The 17962-nt window shown below is 35.0% G+C and overlaps 1 protein-coding gene across 1 annotated transcript; it reads right to left on the bottom strand.

Moving 5' to 3' along the window:
* Window positions 1-7606: 7606 nt before the first annotated feature.
* LOC124943641 (ninja-family protein AFP3-like) lies at window positions 7607-9190 on the bottom strand. The gene is made up of 3 exons (XM_047484119.1): window positions 9159-9190; window positions 8746-9068; window positions 7607-7941 (listed from the first exon to the last, which is right to left on the bottom strand). The coding sequence occupies exons 1-3, from the start codon at window positions 9188-9190 to the stop codon at window positions 7607-7609; spliced, it is 690 nt and encodes a 229-aa protein (XP_047340075.1).
* Window positions 9191-17962: the final 8772 nt, after the last annotated feature.

The raw sequence follows: 17962 nt of genomic DNA, 5'->3' as shown, positions 1-17962 counted from the left end.
TGAACATCTCCGGCTTGGGACACGGAGGGTAGTTAGCTACCTTGGTCCCGAAATTCGGTCCTTCTGATCCAGAAAATGCTATTTTAAAATAACCTTTCTCAATTTCCAAATTCTCACAAAATAAGTCTAAGAGATTCTCTGCGAGCTTCTCTAAGTATTCTGCAAATTCCTTCATCACTTCCCTGTATTGAACCTCGAGTTTGTTGGCCCAGAAATAGAATCACTCACAAAACTTTGAAAAATTTCTATAAAATCTTAAAAAAACGATTACAAGAGTTGTTATCTCTCTCTTATTTTTCTTCCTCTAATAAGAGTAACATACACTTTATTTATACTAAAATAAAAAAAACTCTTAATTTTCTAATTTGATGAAATTTATTGAAAATATTCTATTTTCCTCATTATTGCAAATATTTTGTTTTCTTCATCATTGCAAATCTGCCGTTTTCCTCATTAATGCAGATCTTCCATTTATTTATAAACGTTGTAACAGCCAGGAGTAATACAACATTCTCCCCCTTAGTCCTGGCGTGGTTCGAGATCACGAACACCAATCAGGTGTCGCATCATCACCAGTTTTGATGCTGGCAAAGCTTTCGTAAGTATGTCGGCCTTCTGTTCATCCGTTCGAACAAATTCTACTTTGATTTGACTTCCTTCAACACACTCTCGAATGAAATGATATTTCGTGTCGATGTGTTTGCTACGACCATGAAAAACTAGGTTTTTCATGAGTGCAAGTGCAGACTTGTTGTCAACGTAGAGCTTCAATGCCTTAGGTTTCGAACCACTTAGTTCAAACAACAATGATTTCAACCAAAGTGCTTGACACGTTGCCGCTGCTGCAGCCATGAACTCTGCTTCACATGAGGATAATGCCACTGTTTTCTGTTTCTGGGAGTTCCACGAAACAAGACTATCGTTAATGTAGAACGCCATGCCCCCCGTACTTTTCCGGTCATCTAGGTCACCTGCGAGATCACTATCAGAGTAACCCACTATTTCCTCGTCACCGCCTCCTTTTCGAAACACTAGACCTAAGTGTATAGTGCCTTGAAGGTATCGAAGCACCTACTTCACTGCCTTGTGATGTATCTCAGTTGGCCTCTCCATGAATCTACTGACAACACCAACAACATAAGAAAGATCTGGTCTTGTATGAAGGAGATATCGCAGACAATCAATGACTCTTCGATATTCGGTTCATCAATCGGTTGTCCTTCGGGATCCTTATAGAGTTGAGCCCTATGCTCCATTGGTGCCTTTGTTGAGTTACAATCAAGCATTCCAAATTGGTTCAGCACCTTTTTGGCATATGTTGTCTGCTTGATCGATACACCTCCTTCGAACTGATCTACCTCGATTCCAAGGTAGTATGAAAGCAATCTGAGATCACTCATCTCGAACTCCCCAATTATCTGCTTTTTGAAAAGTTTGACACCCTTTGGATCTCCACCTGTTAAAATAAGATCATCCACGTAAATACCAACAATAATTCGGGTATTACCGTTGCCTCTTGTGTACACCGCTAGCTCCTGTGTACACTTTTCGAATCCCATTTTCTTCAAACTTTTGTCCAACTTTAGATTCCACGCACGAGGAGCTTGCCTTAGGCCACACAATGCCTTTTTTAATTTAAGCACCATATTCTCCTTCCCTGTTGCCTTGAATCCTTCCGGTTGAGTTACGTACACTTCCTCTTCCAGTTCTCCATTGAGAAAAGCTGACTTTACATCGAGATGATAAATTTTCCAACCACAATTGGCTGCCAAGGCAAGAATGACTCGAATTGTGTCCATTCGAGCAACTGGAGCGAAGGTTTCTTCGAAGTCAATGCCTTGTCGTTGCACATATTCCTTTGCAACTAAACGAGCTTTGTGTTGGATCACCTCACTATCTGAGTTTTTCTTGAGCTTAAATACCCATTTGAGTCCAATTACCTTGTGTCCGACTGGCAATGGGACGAGAGACCACGTCTCATTCTTCTCGATGGCTTCAATTTCTTTAGTCATTGCTTCTTCCCATTGTGGTTGTCCAACTGCTTCATTGTAGCAAGAAGGTTCCTCCGACTGTGCTAACATCAAGTCTTCAAAATCAAGTGTCACTCGAGGTGTTTCTTCCAAGATATCGGTCATGTTCTTGTATCGAACAGGTCCTTCATCACTCCCAATGTGTCCACCTGACCATGGAGTGGGTAAACCATCGCCTTGGTCTATTTGTTAAGTCACTTGCTCGAGCTGTGGAGGATTCGAGACATCCTCTTGGAACATTTCTGAAATATACTGTCCTTTTGTCGATCCACTCTCAAATGGGATCGTTCGAATTCCAACATGCTCGTGATTAACCTCTTCGTAAACTTTGAAGGGTTGATCACTCTTTTCATTTTGTCAATCCCATGCTGCACTTTCTTCGAACACAACGTCACGACTCACATGGATCTTGTCATTTTGTGGTTCGAGCAACCTGTGTGCCTTACTTCCTTCTTCGACACCTAAATAGACAAACGACTGACTTCTGTCGTCTAACTTTTTTAGATGGAGAGTGGTCACCTTGGCATGCGCAGTACACCCAAAAACACGAAGGTGCGCTAGGTGTGGCTTCATTCCAGTCCACATCTCAAATGGAGTTTTGTCTTGAACAGCTTTGGTTGGAACCCGGTTGAGAAGATAGACTGCATGACGAACTGCCTCCCCCCAATACTTGCTCGGGACTGCCATGCTTTTGAGCAACGACCTAGCCATGGCCATCACTGTTCGGTTACGCCTCTCCACCACACCATTTTGTTGAGGAGAGTATGGTGCTGTGAATTGTCGCTCTATCCCTACTTCTTCACACATCTCTCTAAATTCCCTCGAGAAGAATTCACCTCCTCTATCTGAACGAAGGACTTTGATTCGAAGTCCGGTCACATTCTCGACCAATTGCTTCGTCTTCTTAAACGAAGAGCATGCTTCGTCCTTTGTTTTCAACATATGGAGCCACGTCCACCTGGAATTATCATCAACAATCAGCATGAAGTATCGATTTCCTCCTGGGGTTGATGGCGTGATTGGCCCACATAAGTCAATGTGCAACAATTCGAGTGGCTTTTTCGCTCGAAACTTGGCTTCTAACGCAAACGGCTGTCTCGTTTGTTTTGCAACTAGGCATGTTCGACAAAGTTGTTTTGGAGGAGAAATTTTTGGAACACCAGCAGCCATTCCCTTATTTATGAGGAACTTTAGTGCTTGGAAGTTAACATGATCGAGACGTGCGTGCCATAACCATGCTGGATCTTCAAGATTAGCTAAAAGACAAACCGTGTTTGCTAATTTCAAGTAAATTTGATATAGTCGATTATGCGTTCGTCTCACTTTCATGATAAGGCATGAAGGGTTCTTAGCGAAGACTTCAAGCTCTTCTCCATCCATCACCACCCTGTGACCTGTCTCGGTAAGTTGCCCGAGACTCACTAGATTACTTTTTAAAGAAGGAATGAAAAACGCCCTCGAGAAGCCACTGGTCGCCATTTTTGCATTCGAACATGATAGAACCTTTACCACAAATTTGTACCGTGGAACCATCTCCGAACTTCACCTTTCTAGTGACTACCTCATCTAGTTCAAAGAACTTCTCTTTATCGCCAGTCATGTGATTGCTAGCGCCATTGTCCAAGAACCAAGCATCTCTTGATGTCTCATCGTTCTTAGCTTCTAGAATTTCTGGAGTCAGCTTCATTTCATTCAGCATGACAACATTGATTGGAGGAATCTCCTCCGAGATTGCCATAAGTAATGCTGGTTCGACGTTGTCTGCGTGGGTAAGGTGTGATACCTCGTTCTTCTTTGCTCGACATTGTGTTGAGTAATGTCCCATCTCGTTGCAATTAAAACAACGAATGTGACTCTTGTCTCGAGGAGCTCCTCGACCACCTGAACCACCTTCTTTGTCTTTCCGAGATGGTGCTCCTCGGCCTCCTCTCCCTTGGCCTCTACCTCGGGTTCTACCTCCTTGACCACGGGTCCCACTATCTGTGGAATCTTTTTTCCACTGGTTCAATGAGTCTTCCTCGTCCTTTTTCAATCGTGCCTTCCACTCCTCCTGAGTGAGTAGCACTTGTCCTTCGTTTCCTCCAAAGTTTGTGTTTTTCTTGCGCGTACGCTCCTCGAAGACCTCCAGCCTTCCAACAGCTTCCTCAAATGTTAACGTCTCGAGGTTGTAAAACTGCTCGATGCCGGCTACCACACTGATAAACCTTTCTGGCACGGTGTCGAAGAGCTTCTTTACTATCGCAATATCATTTAGTGTTTCTCCAAGGCTTGAGTACCTGACTGATATGGATGTGAGTCGACCAGCATATTGATCGAGCGACTCACTGTCGTTCATATGCATCCTATCAAACTCACTCTTCAATGTCTGCAATCGTGCATTCTTCACTCGGTCTGCGCCGACGAACCTCGTCTTGAGACAATCCCACACTTCCTTCGCCGTCTTCTTATTTGCCACCTGCATTAGAATATCCTCCGAAAGTGCTTGTAGAAGATGTGATCTCGCCTTCTTATCAAGTCGGACATCAATCTCTGTGCCTTCTACTGACTCGACTGCCTCCCATACTCCTTGGTCCTCCATCATAGCCTGTACACGAATCACCCAACTGATGTAGTTCGTGTGTGTTAGCTGCGGATAGTGGAATATGCCATTGTTTTGCTGCGCTCCTGATGATCCTGCACCCTTCGACATTTGATCCCACCGGATGATTTTGGGCATTCACCTGATGCTCTAATACCAAATGTTGGCCCAGAAATAGAATCACTCACAAAACTTTGAGAAATTTCTATAAAATCTTAAAAAAACGATTACAAGAGTTGTTATCTCTCTCTTATTTTTCTTCGTCTAATAAGAGTAACATACACTTTATTTATACTAAAATAAAAAAAACTCTTAATTTTCTAATTTAATGAAATTTATTGAAAATATTATATTTTCCTCATTATTGCAAATATTTTGTTTTCTTCATCATTGCAAATCTGCCGTTTTCCTCATTAATGCAGATCTTCCATTTATTTGTAAACGTTGTAACAGCCAGGAGTAATACAACAGAGTTCTGGGATTTCAAAGATGTTGGATTTTGGGAGGTGGTGGATGAAGAAGGTGATCTCCCAGTCATGTCAGTTACCTTCTTCTCCTCCTGATAAAAATAATAATTAATTATTAAATTTAATTTTGAAAATTAAAATTTATTTTAAAAAATGATTTCACCTTGTGATCAAGATCAAGGGTAGTTTTGGCAGCCATGAAGTCTTTGAATCTAGTCTCCATGCTTGTCTTGTAATGCTCCTTGTTCAATCTTTCCACTTTATCCATCAGCTCCTTCATTACCTTTTTCGGAATCACCATTTGCTGGGCCCAATAGCCAACTATGCCCGTGACCACGGTTTTGATAAGTTCGATCCTCCCTGCATAAAAAAGTTTTTTCACTGCCTAACCAGATATCGTGTTTTTTACCTTTTCAATCAATGACTTGTAGTGTGAGATCTCAATCAGCTTCGCGGTTAACAGAATTCCTAAGTACCTTACGGGAAAACTACCTTCCTTGATGCCCATGATGTTGAAGATGTCCTGCTTCGTTTCGTCAGTCACGCCTCTATAAAATGCCACACTTTTGCTTTCCTTAATAGTTAAACATGTAACCTCAATAAAGAACATTAGTGCAGCCCTAATAGTTTTAATGAAATCAATGTATGCGTGCGCTAGAATGAACAAATCGTCAGCAAAGCATAAATGAGTTACCTCCTCTACCTCACAGAATGGGTGAAAGATGTATGGACGATTCTTTCGGAACATCGTGAAGATGCTCTCAAAGATTGCCATGATAGCTACGAAAAGGTAAGAAGAGAGGAGGTCCCCTTTCCTTACCCCGTTTTCACCATTGAAATAGCCTCAGTGGACTCCATTGACGCTAACAACAAAGCAGGATGATAAAACGCATTGCATAATCCAATCAATAAAAATCATAGGAAAAACAGATACAACTAGAAAGTCTCGAATGGCTTCTCATCTAATAGAGTCGAAAGATTTCTTGATATCTATTTTGAAAGCCACTCTTGAGGATATTTTCGATCTTATTCCCAACAAAATCATAAACCAACAAAATGAAAGAATGGAGTTATTATCTATGACAAAAAAGACAAGTAAGAAAAAGAAAGAAACTTCATTAGAAATATATTTAATGGATTATAATTATATTGAGATATATACACTATTCTTTGTTATTGTAAAATACTTCAATTTGAATGTCCTTGCGAGTGATCTGATCAATCATTTAATGAAAAATGTTATCAATAAAAATAACTCTAATTTAAGTTGAGTCATTAATCTCTTAAAAATAAATTCAGATAAAAAATATATGAAAAAACTACTTAACCTATTATAAAAATATATGAATCAATTTCTCTTAATTTTGTCGTTTCCTGAGTCACAAAACCTAAAAATTATTTATTTTTGTTCAGATATCCGACACAATTTGTTTTTACCATGTTTCCATATATATAAAACCCGACATTTCAGGATTAATTTAATTTGTCGTTTCATAAGTAGTTCGTCCAAAAGTTTAATTTGTCAACTTTTTAACATAAAATCCTTGTCTAGAAACTACATTTCATGATATTTTTTTTTCCGTTTATTAGTAAGTTGACCAAAAACTCAATTTTGTTTATAGCTGACCACAATTTTTTAAAAATGTTTTCAAATAAGAGTATTTATATATAGACAATGACTCAAACAACACATTTTTATTTTTAAAGGAAAAATTATACAATTCAGAATTTCATTAATGTAATTGATTGGATCAAAGTCATAGACTATTTCTAACAATATCAAATGAAAATATATCAAATTATTATTTTTAGATGAACTGAAACAACTTTCATTATTCTTTCATTCCGAAGAATTTAGAAAGATATGGGGAATGAAATCAAATCATATAGGTGTTATTCCTTCTGTAAATTTAATCATGTGAATTTATATTCAAATTAAAGTGTTTTTTTTCTGTTACTTCTTATTTTGTTCTCTCACATTCATCAATATTATTTAAAAAATAAACCTTATTCCATTAATCAAATATCAATACATAAATTTAATAAAATTCTTAAGTATATATATAGAAGTTGTACCCAAAAACTAAGGATTGATGACTACCACCTGAACCAAGGATCCAAACTTCCTAATGTGGATGCTAGATTTTTAGATAGATGGAAAGAAGCAACAACAAAATGAGATCATGACACAATCTATGAGATGAATAATAAAAATTGGCATCCTTCCTTCATCAATAATATACACTCTAAATTTAACAGGAATAACAACAAATCAAATGATACATAATATTCCATATAATAGCATATCAAGCAAATAAACAAACCAACACATGTAAATGATTAATTTCGACGAAATAGGAATAAAAAAAGGTTCCATGTTTACATTACAACTGAAAAAGAAAAATTGAAGTCAAATCTCCAATAGATATCCTTAAAGAAATTAGGTAGATACAAAAGCTTTTGTGACCAAAGTTTATGGTTTTTCATGTAATAATATATATTATAGCTTTAGTATCCACTGTTTTTATTGTTTAGAGTGTTGGTGACAGCACATTTATGTATCTCATGGGGTTCTTGAGCTCTGTCCCACCGGCATGGCGGACAAACTCCAATGGTGACATCATCCTTCCATGGCAAACACATATTATTTGGATATTCTGCTGGTTGTAGATGGATAAGAACCCTTCTATTTTTCTTCCATTGGGGTTGTCACCTATGGTTGTCACGGTAGGCATAAAACTCATCATCTTAATAGCCGTAACATCAGTAGTATTGACATTGTTCGCAACCTCGATTTTCTTTGATGAGTTCTCCATGATAGTTTGTGTCTCAGCCTCTATTCTGTTCTTAATCAATAGTAATGAATCTGAGAAACATATAAAAATGAAGATATTAATTCATAATTTAACAATAAAAAACAAAAACTTTGTATATATTAATTATTATCAAGTTAGAAGAAGAAACTTCAATATGAATAGATAAATATAAGAGATATTTTGCTGTTGTAAAATATCAAAATTTTCAATCATTTATCTTTGTGAATGCTACTTAAAAAGATACAAGAAAAAAGATTTGACAATCATTTTCTTTTAGCCTTGTCGTTTTCTATATATATTATGAAACCTAAAAAACTTAATTTTGTCGATATCCGACTACATTTATTTTGTGATTAGGTTTTCATGTAAGAAATTTTTTGTTTGTCCATGTCTTTTCCAAAGACTAAACAACATTTTAGAATCAATTTGTTTCCTTATAGTTTTATGAGAAATAAATCCCAAAACCTTAATTTTATTGATATCTATCACTTTTGTATGTTTTTAAAAATATATATATATATATATATATATATATATATATATATATATATATATATTTGGGGAATATGTAAATAATTATCAATTTATTTCGACAAATGTATACCTATCACACCCACTAAATGATACATCATGTAAATACATATTCAAACTAAAGAGTTATTTTTTTAAAAAATAAATATATTACATCTTATTTTGCTCTCTTATCTATCAATATCAATCTTATGTTTAAAAGTAATTATAACATAAATCTAAAACCAGAAATTAATAAATTGAAACTAAAATTTTAAATTAAATCTCAAGACCTAAATTTAACAAAATATAAGTAAATATAAAGAGAGAGGAATAGAGAGTACTGCCTTGGCTGCTGTTGGATTTGAGCTTGTCCACGGCACGGCAGACGGCGGTGGTCCTGGAAGAAGAGCCTTCCTCCCAATTATCCGGCCATGCCCATTTCCCGGCAAGCATCTTCTTGGCCTCCGGCGGAAATGGAGATAACCTTTTGAGAGAGGTGCACTTCATGCCTCCCATCTGATCAATTGCCCTGTCCGTCGACGGTTTCTCTTTTTCAATCTCTCCGTATAATCCGCCTAGAGAGAGGGTCAGATTAATGTTGGCCGATTCTGTGCCGGAAAGTTCTTCTGACGCCGGAAAATTGACCACTGCCTTTCCAGTAGAACTGAATAATCAAGATCAGAGACTTAGTAGACATAGATCGAGTTATTTGATAAACATGCATTAATATATATTAAGGTTGTGGTATATATACCTGATTGGGGTAACTGCAGCTGCTTTTGACATTGTTTTGGTCGAAGGATTCAATCTCGCCGATGAAGAAAGGGGGATGGAGATATGAATAGAGTGCTTGCATGGGATTTATAAAAGCTGTCAAATTACTGTCACTATTTTTTTTTTGTACAGGTGCTCAACGAATAGTAGGGTAGTTCGGTCTTTCAGTAAAAAGTCAAAAGATGACATCTTAAACTTAAAAAAATATTTAGTGTATGAAATTAATATTTAGTTACGAATATGCTTTATTTTTTTAATATTTTTTATTATGTTTTTGTGACATCACACAATTTATTACAAGTGCGAAGATTGTTGAAATATTTGGCTTAACCCTTGTTTGGTTGATAACAATTTTTTTTTCGTTTTTAGAGCATATCTACAAATTTATAGTTTGAAGTCATGTTAACCAAATGTCACTTTAACGAAGTTCTAGCCAAATTTTCAGTTGGGTCGTTAAATAGCCAAATTCGTCTATTGAATACGGTCATCGTGTCGTCGTCTAACTAGTGTCGCACCGAACCAGGGACGGACCTAGAAAATTGAGTTAGGGTGGGCTTAAGAATAAAAAAATGAGATAAACTTAAAACATTAACATAAAAATGATGTATAATCATAAATTTTGCCCATTTAAAAATCAAATAATAAATTAAATTAAAAAAACAAGAAATCAGAGTGTTATATCACTTTTTTACCGTAATATAAATATATATTTTCGGGATGGGCTCCCTAAAATAAATCTACCCCTTATTAAATATTTAAAAATAATAATTATTTGTTAAAAAATATTATTTGAATATAAACAAAATAATAAATTTGAAAATAACAAATACTCATAAATTGTAAAAACACTTAAATAAGCATATCTAACGAGCTTTAAAAAATAATTATTTAGACTCATCACAACTTATTTATTTCACCCCCAAATAATCAATAATCAAACAGACTTATATAATCTCTGTCATTTCTAATGCTTAACCCTCCCTTATTATATATTAAAAAGTTAAATTAGAGGACTGAATTTCAATATATTTTATCTTACTGCTCTCATTTTAACCCCCTCTCTATATATATAAAAAAATTACACTTGTTTAGGGCTGGGCTAGCCCTCGAATGAATTCGTCCCTGCACCGAACTTTCCTTTCTCATCACTGCGGCTTCTTTTGGAAAGTAGTGAGCTCAAAGCTAAAAAAAAATAGAGGAGGGATAGAGAAAGAGAATTTGGTGAAAGAATTTGGTGAGGGAATGACTTGACACTAGCTTCATTGGTTGGAAAATGTAAAAAAGGAGGAAATAGAGAAAATAAAGAAATTATTTGATTTTTTCAGCGAATAAGATTATGTCAAGTCATTCCCTCACCAAATTCCCTCACCTAATCATTTCTCAAAAAAATATTTGTCATATTTTTCTCTTTAAAAAGAATTATTAAAATACAATAGTTTTTCTATTATAATTCTTGTTTATTCCAAAAAATAAATAATAAAATCAAATAATCAAAAGCACACAAAAATAAGGGCCATATTTTTCTCTTTAAAAAGAATTATTAAAATACAATAATTTTTCTATTATAATCCTTGTTTATTCCAAAAAATAAATAATAAAATCAAATAATCAAAAGCACACAAAAATAAGGGCCATATTTTTTAAATGAAATCAAATATGAAAAGCCCACGAGATAATCAAATAATAGAGTAGAAAACTCAAAAGAATAAATTGAAAACAAATGAGACATACTTAAAAGCGATACAAAATAAAATAATCCTAAAGCCAAAAAAATTTAACCATTCATTCAATTGATTTTTGAGCACACTAGTCATAGAAGATAAAATAGTTTAAAACTCTATATGTAAATTGAATGAATATAAATGAGTCTAGGGCACAATAAAATTCGAATGAGACATGGGATTTAAGGGATTTAATTAGTCAATTTGAATCAAATAGACTTTTGAACTACAAAACTCAAAGATTCTATAACTTTAAAAATTATTTGAGAATAATCGAGTTTAGGACAACGTTTGATTTGAGGGACGTAATTAGAATCAAACGAGAATACACTTTAAAAATTAATTTTTAATTTTTTTTTCTCGATGTCTCAATGTCTGACATTCAGAATTTAAGAAAGTGGGTACGAGAAACCAAAATGGTAATCTTGACTCAAGTCTATTTAAAAATAGATGTTGATTATTTCGCTAAGTCTCATAACTCATCGTCTTCCCGAATATCATAAAACGAGGTGTGAAAATAACATACTGAAAAGATTTCAAATCTATGTATGAGACGAGGAACCCAAACATATGACATAGCAAAATAAACATTGGTTGATACTTTAGAATTACCACCTAATTGGCTCCTTGAAGAATTAAGAAAAAAATGTTTAGAAACTATTTTAGGTAGGTCTGTGAGCGGTTCGGTTCGGTCAGTTTATAGACCGAAATGTACAACCAAACCGTTGGCGTTGGTTTGCCTAAATCACAAACCGTTGGAGTTTATAATATTGATGAAGGAAGGATGCAATTTTTATTATTCATCTTATAGATTGTGTCATGATCTCATTTTGTTGTTGCTTCTTTCCATCTATCTAAAAATCTAGCATCCACATTAGGAAGTTTGGATCCTTGGTTCAGGTGGTAGTCATCAATCCTTAGTTTTTGGGTACAACTTCTCTCTCTATATATATAATTTACTTAAAATTTTATTAAATTTATGTATTGATATTTGATTAATGGAATAAGGTTTATTTTTTAAATAATATTGATGAATGTGAGAGAACAAAATAAGAAGTAACATTAAAAAAAAACACTTTAATTTGAATATAAATTCACATGATTAAATATACAGAAGGAATAACACCTATATGATTTGATTTCATTCCCCATATCTTTCTAAATTCTTCGGAATGAAAGAATAATGAAAGTTGTTTCAGTTCATCTAAAAATAATAATTTGATATATTTTCATTTGATATTGTTAGAAATAGTCTATGACTTTGATCCAATCAATTACATTAATGAAATTCTGAATTGTATAATTTTTCCTTTAAAAATAAAAATGTATTGTTTGAGTCATTGTCTATATATAAATACTCTTATTTGAAAACATTTCTAAAAATTTGTGGTCAGCTATAAACAAAATTGAGCTTTTTGGTCAACTTACTAATAAACGGAAAAAAAAAATTATGAAATGTTGTTTCTAGACTAGGATTTTATGTTAAAAAGTTGACAAATTAAACTTTTGGACCCATGAACTACTTATAAAACCACAAATTAAATTAATCCTGAAATGTCTGGTTTTATATATATATATATATATATATATATGGAAACATGGTAAAAACAAATTGTGTCGGATATCTGAACAAAAATAAATAATTTTTAGGTTTTATGACTCAGGAAACGACAAAATTAAGAGAAATTGATTCATATATTTTTATAATAGGTTAAATAGTTTTTTCATATATTTTTTATCTGAATTTATTTTTAAGAGATTAATGACTCAACTTAAATTAGAGTTATTTTTATTGATAACATTTTTCATTAAATGATTGATCAAATCACTCGCTGAAGTATTTTACAATAACAAAGAATAGTGTATATATCTCAATATGATTATAATCTATTAAATATATTCCTAATGAAGTTTCTTTCTTTTTCTTACTTGTCTTTTTGGTCCTAGATAATAACTCCATTCTTTCATTTTGTTGGTTTATGATTTTGTTGGGAATAAGAAAGTATTCCCGAGAGTGTTTTCAAAATAGATATCAATAAAGCTTTTGACTCTGTTAGATGGGAAGTCATTCGAGACTTTCTGGTTGTATCTGTTTTTCCTATGATTTTTATTGATTGGATTATGCAATGCGTTTTATCATTCTGCTTTGTTGTTAACGTCAATGGAGTCCACGGAGGTTATTTCAAGGGTGAAAACGGGGTAAGGAAAGGGGACCCCCTCTCTTCTTACCTTTTCGTAGCTATCATGGCGATCTTTGAGAGCATCTTCGCGATGTTCCGAAAGAATCGTCCATACATCTTTCACTCATTCTGTGAGGTAGAGGAGGTAACCCATTTATGCTTTGCTGACGATTTGTTCATTTTAGCGCACGCAGACATTGATTCCATTAAAACTATTAGGGCTGCACTAATGTTCTTTACTGAGGTTACATGTTTAACTATTAAGGAAAGCAAAAGTGTGGCATTTTATAGAGGCGTGAATGACGAAACGAAGCAGGACATCTTCAACATCATGGGCATCAAGGAAGGCAGTTTTCCCGTAAGGTACTTAGGAATTCCGTTAACCGCGAAGCTGATTGAGATCTCACACTACAAGCCGCTGATTGAAAAGGTAAAAAACAAGATATCTGGTTGGGCAGCGAAAAAACTTTCTTATACAGAGAGGATCGAACTTATCAAAACCGTGGTCATGGGCATAGTTGGCTACTAGGCGCAGCAAATGGTCATTCCGAAGAAGGTAATGAAAGAGCTTGATACACTGATGATGAACTTTATCTGGGGCAGTAGCGGAAGAGGAGGAAAAAAATCAAATGGACCGCTCTTTGTAAACTGAAAGACGAGGGAGGCATTGGCTTGAAGAACTGTATCGAGTGGAACAAGTCTCTCACCTTCAAGCATCTGTGGGCTTTGGAGCGCAATCAGGAGTCAATATGGATCAAATGGGTGCATACGAGGTTTATGAAATACGAAACCAGCATCTGGACCTGCAAAATTCATGAAAGTATGAGCTGGTCTCTAAAAAAAATTCTTAAACTAAAAAGTGATATTGCAGATCTTTATGACATCCGGCTAGGGACGGGAAAGGCACTCTATTCTGGCACGACCCCTAGTTCGAAAACCAGCCAATCATCCACAAGGAGGAGTTTCAAAATACCCGCATCAAAAGGGACTGCACAGAAGAGAAAATCAGAGACATTAAAGATGGGAATTGGGACTCACTCCTAAGAAGAAATCCAGAAGGACATAGGATACTTGATCATATAAGTAACATCCAACTACACGACAGACAGGATATTCATGAATGGAAAGCTGAGGACAATGGGAAGCTGATATCGAAGAAAATATGGGAGGTAATTCGGGAAAAAGTACAAAATGTAGAATGGGCTCCTCTTGTATGGTCAACGAAGATTATCCCTAGACACCAGTTCATTCTATGGCTCGCCTTCTGGGAAAGACTCAACACTCGTGATCGTATCAGCAAGTATATGAGCATCCCTGACACGAACTGACTTCTATGTAGAGGAAATGAAGAAACCATAGATCACATATTCGGGAGCTGCTGTATTGCTTTAGAGCTTTGAGACAAATTCTATAAAAGTCTGGAACTGATCAGTTTCTCGAGCGAATGGAATGAAATCAAAGATGCAGCACTACTCAAAGCCAAGGGAAATAGATTTGCAACAAGCGTGTTCAAGTGCGGCTTTGGAGCAGTGGTGTATAACATTTGGCAAGAACGGAATGCAAGGGTATATGGAAGAACCCGTAGGAGCGTTGAAGAGTTATGGAAAGATATTGTATCGGATTGCAGCGCCCTCGCAAGAACATGGACAAGAATTCCAAGCGCGGAGCAGAACTGGAATATCTATAGGAACTGGAATTTACCGTTTTTTAAACTCGCTAGAATTGAAAGCATTGTAATCAGATAATTCATTTACGTTTTTTTAGCTTTTTAGCTTTTATTCAGATTGTTACGACTTCAAAATCATTCTAGGCCTGTCTAGAATGATCTCTTAAACCCGTGAGTTTTTTTTCATTTTGGGGAATTTTTTTCCCCCCAAAAAAAGAACCATCACCACTGATTAAAAATGGAAAAGAGGTTGAGACATCATTAATTATGATAAAGTACCATAGAAGAAAGCCAAGATAAAACGAATGTTTAGGCTTTAAAGATGATTTAGTGTAATAATGGAACAAAGAATGAGTTGAAATAGAATTTATTGATATGTTGTTACTTGGTAGATATCATTGACCGTATGAAACTATTTTATATTATAATTTTGAATCCTAGAAACCAACCAATTTTGTCAAAGGCATGATTAAACATATAAAGGACTTTTCAAATAATGATACCATCTCCTCAATTAACAAAAGTAGATAGAATTTGGTTCAAATTCAATCAAAACAAAAAACCTGTACACAACAAAAGTATTTCATCTTCTGATAAGATTGTGAAAAGCTTAGCTTACTGTATTTTGATTTTCCCTTATCGTCTTCAATTCTCGGATTGTTAGGCATACTTACAGTATTCTCTTCTCATCTCTGTTTCATCTTCTTTTTTAAGGACCCTTAATTTCTTGTGCTCTTAACACTTCCGCTGCCTTTTGAATAATAGATTTAGTTTTGGTTTTTGAGATCAAGAACTCTTAACACTAGTTTAAGGTTTAAGTTGTAAGAACTTAGTATCAGAACCAAGCGATTCTTGGATGATAGAAACCCAATTGAAATCCATAAAAGGAGGGTCTCTTCCTGTCCAAGAACCCTCCTTAGGGCTTATGATGATGTTTCTTACCATGGCCCTCCCCCGAATAGGCCCTTCCATCCAGGCCAATAGTATATTCCTCTAACTCGGCTCACCAAAGTTGACTTCCTTAGGTTTGATGGGACCGATGTGGAGGTATGTCTTATATATGTTGAGGGTGAATATGAATGATGATGCAATTAAACTAGACATTTCTCTCATTCACTTTACTAGTGAAGCCATAATTTGGTATGGTCATATATTTATCAACGCAACCATTGAGAAGCTATAATGTGTAAGGTGTTCAAGAGAGACCTCTTATTGCAGTTCGGGTCTTCCATACATGACACCCCATGAGACAATTGATGAACCTAAAACAAGTTAGTTTTGTTCAAGAATACAATCTCCAATATATGTCAATTTCCCATAAGCTATAAGCTGTATAGTATGCCAAGATAGTATTTTATAGATTGTTACATGTCTAGGTTGAGGGAGGAAATCGCAAATTGTATCAGGCTATAGTTTCTCGGGTCCTTAAATGAAGCCATGTCAATTTCAAAGGTCTATAATTGACATACAAGTCCCTATTGAGCGGTGGGCACTTGTACAACGCTAAACTACCACTACTATCCAAGCCATCCAATGTTAGCACAGCCTAGCCAAGCACCAACCGGACTATCGACATCAACCATTCTTCACATGTGCATTCTTCCAACATAAACCAAGGCTACATGAAGAAAATAGATGCGGCTATAATGGATGAAAAGATGAGGAAAAGGCTATGTTACAGTTGCAATGAAAAGTGGGAATCCAACCACATGTGTAAATCAAAATTATTCATGTTCTGACTAATAACCAAGAAGACTTACTATATTTCTAAAAAACTACTCTACAGTTGGGTTTTGATGATCCTCCTTTGTAGTCTGATGTAGTGGAAGAGCATGTTATTTTCTTGCATGCATTGACTGGATCTAATAATTTTCAAACACTCCGGATCCTCAGTAAGATTGGGAACTTGTCGGTGGTGATCCTAATTGATACAGGCAGCACCTATAACTTCATAAATAGTAGGGTTATGAAGAAAATAAGCCACAATACCATGTCCACTTAGGTGATGTTAGCTCGAGTGGAAGATGGCTCCAACATTTGCCAAGACTTGATATAGTCCATGGAGGGAAAGGATTACCAAACATATATGAAAGTGCTTACCATGGCAGGGTACGATATTGTGTTAGACATATATTTCTACCTCTTTGTGGATCATGTCATGAAGGATCATGGTGGCTATCCTTTGATAGGTGGCTTATGTGTTCTTAAGACCGAAAGGCATGAACAATCAAACTCTTAGAGACATTAGGCTCAAAATCAATTGAATGGCGGATTACTTTTTTTTGGGCATTTAGGCATATCATATTTTGTATCGCTTTTAAGTATTGACTCCTTTTTTCTCAATTTATTCTTTGGTGTTTCCTACTCTATTATTTTATTGACTTGTGGCCTTTTTATATTTGATTTCAATTAAACTTTTGGGTCCTTATTTTTGTGTGCGTTTGATTATTAGATTTTATTGTTTTTTTTTGGTTAAAAAATGATTATAATAGGAAAAGACATTGTATTTTCATAATTCTTTTAAAGAGAAAAATAGGGCAATTATATTTTGTTTGAGCTTTGAGCTCACTACTTTCCAAAAGAAGCCTCAATGATGAGAAAGGAAGTTTTCGTGGGACACTATCGACAACACAATGACCGTATCTAATAGACAAATTTGGCTCTTTAACGACCCAACTGAAAATTTGACTAATTTGGTTCTTTAACGACCCAACTGAAAATTTGGGTAGAACTTCGTTAAACGCGACATTTGGTTAACATGAGTTCAAAAACAAATTTATAGATATGCTCTAAAAAAGAAAAAAGAAAAATATTGTTGTCAACCAAACAAGGGTATTAGCCTATTATTTCAACAATCCTCACACCTATTAGGATTGTAATGAATTGTGTGAATCTAATGAGAAAATTAGGATTTTAATGAATTGTGTGAATCTAATGAGATAATTAGGATTGTAATGAATTGTGTGAATCTAATGAGAAAAACAATATAATAATAAAATAAAACATACTTTACACCTAAAAAGTTTAATTTCATAATAAATATTTTTTTAACTTTAAGATGTCATCTTTTGACTTTTGACTGAAAGACCGAACTACCCTACTATTTCATTGAGTAGTAACAGCAATTTGACAGCTTTTATAAATCCCATGCAAGCACTCTATTCATATCTCCATCCCCCTTTCTTCATCGGCGAGAATGAATCCTTCGACCAAAACA

This window comes from Impatiens glandulifera, chromosome 6, assembly GCF_907164915.1.
Source record: "Impatiens glandulifera chromosome 6, dImpGla2.1, whole genome shotgun sequence".
NCBI classification, from domain to species: domain Eukaryota; kingdom Viridiplantae; phylum Streptophyta; class Magnoliopsida; order Ericales; family Balsaminaceae; genus Impatiens; species Impatiens glandulifera.
This window is presented reverse-complemented; position numbering and strand designations above follow the sequence as displayed.

What these genes read in the sequence shown, in the direction of transcription:
- LOC124943641 (XM_047484119.1), bottom strand. Translation starts at nt 9,190, where the DNA reads ATGTCAAAAGCAGCTGCAGTTACCCCAATCAG. An exon ending in GCTGCAGTTACCCCAATCAG is followed by an intron (nt 9,069 to 9,158) that starts GTATATATACCA and finishes TTGATTATTCAG; the next exon opens with TTCTACTGGAAAGGCAGTGG. An exon ending in ATCCAACAGCAGCCAAGGCA is followed by an intron (nt 7,942 to 8,745) that starts GTACTCTCTATT and finishes TATGTTTCTCAG; the next exon opens with ATTCATTACTATTGATTAAG.